This window comes from Dermacentor albipictus, chromosome 8, assembly GCF_038994185.2.
Source record: "Dermacentor albipictus isolate Rhodes 1998 colony chromosome 8, USDA_Dalb.pri_finalv2, whole genome shotgun sequence".
In the NCBI taxonomy this organism is placed as follows: Eukaryota; Metazoa; Arthropoda; class Arachnida; order Ixodida; family Ixodidae; genus Dermacentor; species Dermacentor albipictus.
The window spans coordinates 120,758,525-120,768,486 of record NC_091828.1 but is presented as its reverse complement, the minus strand read 5'-3'; the positions used below and the strand labels follow the sequence as shown (position 1 = coordinate 120,768,486).

The 9,962-nt window shown below is 43.5% G+C and overlaps 1 protein-coding gene across 1 annotated transcript; it reads right to left on the bottom strand.

Moving 5' to 3' along the window:
* Positions 1-336: 336 nt before the first annotated feature.
* LOC139049117 (uncharacterized) lies at positions 337-9,383 on the bottom strand. The gene is made up of 10 exons (XM_070524342.1): positions 9,118-9,383; positions 8,237-8,283; positions 7,524-7,562; positions 6,974-7,009; positions 4,676-4,772; positions 3,756-3,898; positions 3,175-3,222; positions 3,049-3,084; positions 1,404-1,593; positions 337-752 (listed from the first exon to the last, which is right to left on the bottom strand). Exons 1-10 carry the CDS (start codon positions 9,179-9,181, stop codon positions 742-744), a joined length of 711 nt encoding a protein of 236 aa, XP_070380443.1. The 5' UTR covers positions 9,182-9,383; the 3' UTR covers positions 337-741.
* Positions 9,384-9,962: the final 579 nt, after the last annotated feature.

The following is a 9,962-nucleotide window of genomic DNA, read 5'->3' as shown; positions in this document are numbered from 1 at the left end:
TTCTTTACACAATTGCTCGCCGTGCTATGCCCGAACCGTGCGCTAAGATTCTGTGCTTGTATATCCTAAGAGAGAGACTATCAAACAGCGGATATTAGGTCTTGTGTGACATTCCGTCTCGTTGGATACGCAGGCAAAGTTGCGGATTCCGTACAGATATTCAGTACAGGTATTCCGGGTGCTTTTATACAGGTCCCTACGCTACCGACTTCACAGTCGTAACGAATATTTTGCGTGTTAATTCTGAAAAAACAACTGTACACAATCTGCAATAGAATGATCAAGGAGTCCCAGGTGGGTCAATGAACAGACAGCTGCACGAATTGAGACCAATGATTTACTTTATTCACCAAGAACCGGACGAATCGAGCTTCAAGTGGGTCCACGCTTGAGTCGCGACCGGCAGACGATCGGTCATTACGTCGCTGCATTTGTACGGCTACGAGGCACAGGGCCAACGGCTCGGCCTAGAATAACACGATACAGTATTTGGGCTACTTTTCGAGCATCCGCGTGCTCCGACAAGATGTCCTTGATTGTCTGTCATGCTTGCACATCCAAGACGTCCTGCATGGAGCACGACATGACGACTGCTGGCAGGTCTTGTGGCTCCTGGCTCTGCTTGTGCGGATGAGTATGGCAGCGTCTACTTCAGTCCGCAATATGGCGTCGATGTTCGGCCTCATTTTGCTTCTTTTCCTGGCACATGGACCGAACTCGGGGGCACTTGGTTCTTGAAAGTTATCTGTTACCTGCATTTGTCGTAAGTATAATATTTTTAAACAGGCAAAAGAATCCGTGAGTTAAACACAAGAAACTTTTTTCGAGCAAAAAATGCAGACGACAATTACTATAACGACAATCGAGACAGTTTACCGTCAATTACGCGACAAGTGCCAAGAGGCTGTTATAAGTTTAAGAAGTGTATATCCTAAAGAAACATAGCATAATATATATATATATATATAAACATATATTTGCAGTTTGTTCCTTCGCATGCAGTGTTATGCTAAAGCTAGTGAGCTATATTCTTGCACTATAACTTTATTAAGTCTATATACATATCTCTACAGTTGAAAGTTATAAACGATGCTTTCATCAGCGTTGCCAACAAATTTGCTTCTTGTACCAGAGGATCCTTGTCTGCTTGTGCACTGGCACATCTGCTTGAACCCACTATATCTGTTCTTTTCGCGAGATGGTAAATAACGTATTTCAACTTCACACTAGTGATCTCTATTTGTAATTAAGGTAAATTGCCAAAAGTCGCTTATATCTTATTTTACCACTTCAATGTCGTATGATGACCACCCTGCTGTCATACTTGACAGCAATTTGGCCATAATACGTCATTGAAGTGGTTATGAAACCCTCGACGTTCAGATAATGCAAACGTGACTCACAGTTACCGACGGCCCCGAGCAGGTTGTTGGTGAGCGAGTTGACGGCGTTGGTGATTCCTCGCGTGAGGAACCGGAAGGGCAGCAGCGCGGTGAACTCGTTCAGCGACGAGTTGAGGATGTCCACCAGGGGGCACACCAGGCTCGAGACAAGGTCCAGTTGCAGACCCTCCGGGGCCACGCTCAGAATACACTGCCCACGGAAAAATATATTTTTGCCTTACATGTCTCATCGGTCAGTCAACCTTGAGCGAAAATGCGTCGATGACACGAAAGGTACAAAAAGGCTACGAACCCTCGACCTTTGCGGGGAGTCAAACCCACGACCATTTGTGACAGTCGAACCCACAACCTTTGGTGTTAATGAAGCCAAAGTTAATTCATGCATAGTTAGTTAAGATATAGTTAAAGCACTCGATTCCATGGCCTTTCGTGGGAGTGAAACCCGCCAGCTTTGGTAGTAATTAAGGGGAAGTCAATTAAGGCGCAGATAATTCAGAGTTAATTAAGGCACTCGCACCTACTACCTCGGGTGGGAGTTGGACCTTCGACCTTTGCAATTAAGAGGGATGAGTAAGCAGAGTACACGAAGCGAATTAAGGGGGATGACTAAGCGAATTAGGAGGATGAGTAAGCGAATGAAGAGGGATTACTAAGTGAAGTAGACTAGGCGAATTGAGCGGGGTGCGTACGTCATGCGTCCGTCTTTAATGCATCGGCAGCTGAGCTTTCGCCTTCAAGTCGTCTTAGGGATAACAGAATATACCTTGTGAATTCTTTTAGCACATAGTTCGCCGCTTTGTCGTTAACAACTTTATACAGGTTTTTGTTACGAACTTCAGCGAGCAGTTAAGAGCACTGACCTCTTTTCGAGTTGTCCCTACGGAAACATCTTCGTTTGCAATCATGTGATAGTGTTTTTGGCTTTGCCCGATACGTGATGCGTTAGGCTGACTGTGCATGTGCGTCTTATACCACTGAATACCGCGTGAGGCAAACACGATGGCGCAACAAGTGCCAGAACCGCCCGCTTCATTCGGAAAACTTGCTCTCGGTTGTCGCGACAAGAAATAATTGGTGAGAGCAGCCATCGCTTCTTCTCGTTTCACGTAGAGAACAAAATGTTGGCGATGTTTTATTCTCATTATTCAGATCAAAGGTGTGTTCTCTCGCTGCTATGCCTCTTAACTTCATTCCAATTAGGCTCGAGCTGTAAATGGAAAGCTTTCTCAATTTTATCTACCTACCTAAATTAGAACACATCCTATATAGAATTATAAAACATAAAAAACGACCTCGTATGTATTCGAACTTTTTTCTTAGCTTTTGAATGGATATAACAATATATAAAAGTGTTACGATAAAATGGCCACTGTCATAATGAAATCCGGAGCGTTCTCCCGCACACTTGATACTAGAACCAGTTTAGTTATGTTGAACATTGCCCCTCGTACTTAACCATGGACCCAGTTACAAGAATGAGGAAGAATCTACCCTAAATGAGGCTCTGGTTCTGAACCACTCAGAGAACATAGTGGCTAGTGCCCAGTCTCTGCAGTCGTCATTTCTAACAATAACGTTCAGCCTCATCTCTCGAGAGCGGGGAGAAATTAGGTTGTCGTTCTATTCGAGTAGTGATCGCACTTACGCCGACTGCTTGAAACAGTTCTCTCAGGATGGAGTCCTGGGCAAAAGGAAGAACATCACTGTCAGTAAGAAAACTCCTCTTGGCATAAAAAATTAGGTGATATTAAAGGAAACTGCAGTTCCTCACCGAAATTGTGGATCCGGCTTCGCAGAACAAGAGGGTCGTGTTCAGACACTGCAACATTGAAACGGGCATAAAATGCAGCAAACTATTAAGGCACAAACACTTATTATAGTCGCTCAATTTTTGATCCATAGTGAAACAAAAAGCGCGACGATAAAGTAGTTAAACACCAATAAATATCCGTATAACAACTAATGACAGAGCAGTGAAGGCTGCACCTGACACGAAATTGAAGAGCTTATGCGGAAGCGAGTATACTTCCCATCTTGGTAGTTTTCCTTCTGTTAATGACGTCTGTGTGTATACTCATATGATTAGATTTCCATGAAGGATGAGATGGAGAGGTTGGATGTATTTGCTTCCTACTGTACTCTGCTGCGTTCATTGTGAATTCTAACTTACAGCACACCCGTTTCAGTGATTGAAGATTAAAGTTTAGGGAATGTACCCAGGAGGGCCGGCATATCTCAGAAACAATTTAGCACATAACAAGCACATATCAGGGCTGACGTGGCACACTGGCTGCCACATTCCCGTTTATCACGAAACCAGAGTGCAAGCTTGGATATGATGATCGTTCTCACCGCTCCCACGTTGAACACGCTGGGCAAGCTGATCTGGAGAGGTTCTTGGCAGGCGATGTTTCCTGGGCTGAACGCACCACAGGTGAACAGCGGGATTCCAAGGGGATTGCAGAGGATGTCAGTAAGACCACCGATGTCGCCAGCTGCAGTGCGAAAGCCAGGATAAGAGTGGTTGCTAAATAACCTTGTGCAACAATTCAATTAAACATTTTGCACTGGGTTCGTTATTTTTGTTTATATGGCGTTGAAATTTTAACGAAGGAATCCTCAACGTTAAATTGAAAGAAACCGAACGCTGTTGACTGCAGTCATCAGAGATTAACCGATATGCAGCTGCCATCATGTGATCCAGCCTTGTGAAGCTTTAGAACCAAGCTGGGTATGGCTTTGACACAAAGACTTGCCGCTTTAGCGGCGTGTTTGCGAGGATAAACGCGAGTAGGCAAAAACGTGCAGAGTAGCCGCAAGATGGTTTACCATGTTTGCCCTACATCGCGATAACGCACATGAATTCTGCGAAGGCCGAATACACATGGTTGAAATCAGGGATTTCTTCACAACCGTCAGTACAGTTTGAACGACCACACAAAACGCAGAAGCTTCTTAAAATGTTAAACTTCAAAATTTTTGAGTACATACGTAGCAACGTGAACACCGTAAGTTACAGTGTAACTTATAATCACCCTACAATGGTCTAGTGGGTCGAATATATTGAAAACACATTTGTGCAGCAAGGACTTGCATTACAATCCACCACCCTAACAAAACCGCGCTAGTACTAGTAAGTCCTTGCGAAGAGACATTCTTAAAAGCAGTATGTGCAACATGTTTTAGCGTCCTCCTAACAACAACAAACAAATAAAAGGCATTGAAAATCAATGAAAAGTTACTGGTGAAGTCGATAAGAAAAGGGTACTAACATAGGCCGAGCCTAGCCAAAACTGCTTCAAGGACACCGACGACGTTGAAGAGCACGGAGACTGGGCTTGCAACCTGAGGCAGAATCTGGAGTACGCACTGTGAAGGAAGAAGGTTTCGGTATAGTGGTCAGACGATGACGGTGGCCAGAAAAACGTACTTTTCCGCGCTGCGATGGCATTATCGTAAACATTACAGTTCCACAAAATAACCTATTTGAGTTTATTTAAATTTGAGAATTCTTTGTACCGTAGCTAGTAGGATTAAAACTGCAAAATGATTTTTCGGCCGAAAAGCATTGCCAAATTTCCAACAATCAGTTCAAGGCGACCTTAAGTTGACCTTCGATTGATGTTTCAGCGTTCGATTTATTTATATGCACTGGTTTCATTTTGCAGTGAAGCTGTTAACCTCTAGTTGGCCTGGATTTCTCGTGGCGTGCTCACCCAAAAAACGGAGGCTGGAAAAGAGCTTTGTAATTCAGTTTCCGTGTAACAAATTTGCGTTTTCTGGTATATTCAAATAAGAATTCGAGGTTATCAAGTCTGTAGCTTGCGTATAAGTCGTACTTTACGCATTTCACGACTCAATTTACTTTTAAACATTGATTTAGTTCAATAAGGCACATGGGCTTGGATGGTGGCCTTGAAGGATAAGTATGTATGCTGCACTTCTGCACGCGTACGCGCACGCCTGACGTACTTCGCTTGTGGTGGCGGTGCTTGTCTATCGTCCCCACCAGCTTCGCTACTTTGAAAACGTACCGTGAGTACAATGCTCCATTTTTTTTATGTATGTTATCGTCCTGGTGGAATCTTGTCGTGATTGAGACTCAGTGTTCGCGTCACCTCTTGTCGAAAGACACGTTTCCTATAAACACTGTACATCCACTTTCACAGGGTGTAATGGAGGCGGAATTTTTTATTTTTGTGTTTGCCGTACACTGTAGGAATTACACGGGAAAATTAGGAGCAGGGCGTCACTTACAGGCTCCAATACCTCCTATATATCGCGTATAAAAATTAGAGAGGGCATGCCAAACTAGCGAAATCTGCTCGGTTGTGTACTTGGTTTTGTTACATAAACAATTAACTACTAACAGATAACTAAGACGTGAGCAATTAAGTGGATTCGAGTACATTCAGGCACTAATTATGATAGACTATATATGAATGTGTCGCAATGTCGCAACTTTATTTAAAGGAACTCAACACTCCATTAACTGAAAGACACGAATAATTAAAGCGTAATTAAACATTCGTTTATTGTGCAGTCAATACTTCTACGTTATGCAGAAGGGCAGCGGATTGGGCGAGTTGGTGTTGCATGGTAACAATAAAATTCAAACAGCGCTAAACGACAGGACCAGAATGAGGAAGAGACAAACACGGCGCTGTCTTTCAGCGCCGTGTTTGTCTCCTCCTCATTCTGGTCCTGTCGTCTAGCGCTGTTTGAATTTTGTTGTTACCATTCTACGTTGTTGCAAAACAAGAAGTCATTCTCAGCTTGAAGTACCTGCGAAATTTAAAATTATTGACTGCATTGTATTACTACAAAAGAAAAAAAATATTCATTATGCATTGTTGCCTGAAAGCAGCACGTCGAACGTCCTGTCAAACACGACAGTGCAAGTAGCAAAGTGGTCGTCTGCAGCAATACGCAGCACGTTGAACCGAAACAGGCAAATTGGGCATGCAGGTGGTTCAATTCATCGCAAGCTCCATATCAGTTCTTTTTTTTTCTTGGTCACCACTCGACAGAACAGGCAAAAACAAGTGGTGTGCACAAATGATTGCATGGTGCCTCAAGTGGATATGCTGTGAGAAGTGATGACGTCACGATTAACTGTAGGGCCACTTCAGCCGCATCTCATTCGTTCTACCATCTAGGATGACATACTATCACTCCGCGTAGCAGGGGGCGGCAGAAAGTTAGGTGGGCGGATGAGATTAAGAAGTTTGCAGGGACGGCATGGCCACAATTAGTACATGACCGGGGTTGTTGGAGAAATATGGGAGAGGCCTTTGCCCTGCAGTGAGCGTAACCAGGCTGATGATGATGATGACTATCATTCTATTCACCGTCAGAGCGGCTGCTTTGCTACAACACAAACGTTGATTGGCTGCAATGCCGTTCAACTCAAAGTCCCTCTTTAGCGGCCCTTTAAATACGGAACAAAGAGCTACACCAGCATAACTGAGCTGTGATTTTTACACTTGCTTTTAAAGACATCATGCAAGTCTGTACTCATGGAAGACAACAGTGTTTAAACTAAACGTTCTCTTCATGCAGATACTTACCCCGAGGACACGAGTGAGATCTGGTACAAGGCCCGCCTGAAAAGGACAATGTTCGAAAGTTAATCACTACAACGTTTTACTTCGTATCGCGAAAAAACAAAAATGTTCAAGTCCCGTTTAAAGAAGGTAGTTGAGGTATCGTTGGTTGTAGGTATTGTGACAGGAAATTTACCAGCACTGAAAACGAAGATATCAGAGACGAATGAACCAACAAAGAATGGCTCATTTAGCACCGTTATGCTATGTAAAATGCCGCACTTAATTAATGTGCTTAAGGTTAATACTTAAGTTCACGCTTTATTGCTGAAGTTAATGCTTGACTTCATCAATGAAGCCTTTTCTCTCGCTCTTGGCAGCCCCTTCTTTTTATGGTCGTTTTAACTACTCTAACTAAAAACAATTCAGCAGTATATTTACTTCGGTGGAATCTTACGATCTGTAAAGTGACCAAAACGCTGACAACTTCGTAGTAAAAAAAAAAGAAATGCAGTTGTATTTTTCAACAAAGCATGTAGACGTATAAATTTGCGTAGGATATTCCAAAACTTACCGACGTTTCAGGACAGGCTCTCAACGTAGTTCCAAGGCACTGGAGGTAAAAAATAACATCCGTTGGTGGGAAAATAGGCAACATTGTTGTGCTGTTTGGTAAGAAGAAAGTATCGACAACAAATGAATGCCACATTTTCTTCCTTATCTTTCTCCCCATTCATTGATTATTTTCAGTACAGTCTTTTCAATATTGAAAATCTAAGTGTTATATGGGCTGACGTTGCTATGGTAATATGATGTTAGAACAAACAGAATACTGAAATACATGTTTTTAATGTAACGCTAACTAAATAACATATATTTCGTCATTATTTGTCATGAATTTGGAGCTTATTACTCTGAATTTGTTATACTTTTGGAATGTTGTGTATAAAGCAAAAGCGTAGAATTTCGCAAATTTCATGGGCAGCCGCGTGCCTATAAAAGTAAGCGAAAAGCGTTTTACAACGCTCTCAACGAAAGCAAAATAAGGGTTCGTATTCGCAGAGAAAGTACTTTCGCTAGAAGTTTTTGTAATAGCAAATGCCGACAAATGTTGATGTTCTACATAATAATATAATATTGCGGAAGGTGACCGGTCAGTGGCCAACGGCCATTACGAACAAAAGGCTTTCTTAAGTTGGCCTTTGGATTCGCGCTTGTTTGTTTTTGCTTTACTGAGGAATCATGAAATTCGTTACTTGTTCTCAAGCAATATAATTTAGGACTTACCTCACCCAAGTTGAGAATGTTGGGAAGTGTAACATTGATGCATTGTCCTGCATGAAAATAAAGGGGGGGGGGGGAGCATGCTTATCTGCGCAGTAGAACGATTACAACAAAGAAAAGGGTATCGTTTGCGCAATTTCAGCCAAGAACATGCGCTTCCAACATATTTTCGTGGTTGCAATTAACGGCCTGCTATTGAGTCCTGACAATTGTTTGCTCCCAAAAACACAAACCGCTCCAAACGTAGACGCTAGCGTTTTGCTGCTGAGCAATGGTTATTGCCTTTGCTTCGTGCCCGCAACATACTTTTTCTAAATCACTCGTCAGAAATGCGAAACTCCTCGAGTACTGAGGTTTTGCCGCATGGTAATCAACCAGATTGAATGAAAACTATTCAAGTGTTCTTTAATTTAGCGCCGCCGTTATTCGAGATAAAGCGTTTAGGGCTTAAGATCGGGCGCTCCCATCTGAATCCACGGGAAAGGTGAAATTAATTTTTTTGGTAACTGGTGCACCAAATTTGATGGGATTTGTTGCATTTAAGTGAAAACGTTGAACTCTGGTGCCTGTTTGTGGCGAATTTGGGATTTGGGCGATCAATTTAACTTACGTGTTAAAAATCGTAAATTTTCAGAAAACGAAACTATCAAGTTTACGGCTCTGTAACTCAGCAATGCGGAACATCACAATATTTCTTTTGTTCTTTTCTGAGTGCCATACCTACGGAACATCTTTAAAAACTGCGCCTATATAAATAGCAATTCGTAAACCTTACACGCCTGTAAGGATTCCCTCACTTAGAATCAAATCGAATATTCGAGCGACTACAGCCACAGACATTGTAAAAGTCACTCTAAATGACAAACGGCAAAAGCTGAACTTACCATTAACAGCAGGCAGAACTGCCACTCCGAGCACCAGAAGAACGTATGACATCGCTGGAGTCATATTGCTAAAGTATCGACACGATCCAGAGCTTCACTCGCAACTCGGTGATTGAAACCTCGTTCCCGCGTCAGAAAGCGTGATGAAAGGCCAAATCCTAGCCAAGAGCATGGCACGATAAAGCAACCTCTGCGCGCAATACTTCGAAAGTCGGAGCAACGAAGTTAAAGTTGGTGAGAACAATCCAGGACAGCAGCCAAGCCGGGAAATAGTCGGCGGGTATGAATCTCAGTGCTCGGAGCTCCCAATTTAAACACCTCGGGGGTGTTGTTTTCGAAACCCGGAACGGCCAATGGCGGGTTAGTAGCGTGACGCAACCTGTCAGCGTCGCGCAACAGACGACACCTCACTGGTGCGCCTTCGAGCATGGAGCGCCGGTTCTCGGAAAGTAACGCCACGCCGTTACCTGCGGGTCACGTGCGCTGCTTGTGTGGGGTGCCGACTTTGTCTTCCGTTGGCTGCCGTAAAGCCACAGAACGCGAGATGAAGGGAACCCCTGACAAGTTCGACATGTGGCTCGAACTGCGAAGTATACGTCGCCGATATTTGGGTGCAGCGTTACGAAGGCTGACGTTGACGCCCGATCGCTACAAGCCGCGATGCTGCTCACTACTACTAGTTTCATGCTGGCTGGCCGTGCGCCGTAATCATTGTGTCGCCGGTGTGTTATATGTCTAGTCGTGACAGGTAATAATGCGACGACCAAAGAGTCATTGGCCGATCGTAAACATTTCGGTTTGGGCTAAAGTAGGGCCTCCTGAGCCTGATTCGCAAAGCTTTTTAC

What these genes read in the sequence shown, in the direction of transcription:
- LOC139049117 (XM_070524342.1), bottom strand. Translation starts at nt 9,181, where the DNA reads ATGACTCCAGCGATGTCATACGTTCTTCTGGTGCTCGGAGTGGCAGTT. An exon ending in AGTTCTGCCTGCTGTTAATG is followed by an intron (nt 8,284 to 9,117) that starts GTAAGTTCAGCT and finishes ATTTTCATGCAG; the next exon opens with GACAATGCATCAATGTTACA. An exon ending in AAGCCGGATCCACAATTTCG is followed by an intron (nt 3,085 to 3,174) that starts GTGAGGAACTGC and finishes CCTTTTGCCCAG; the next exon opens with GACTCCATCCTGAGAGAACT.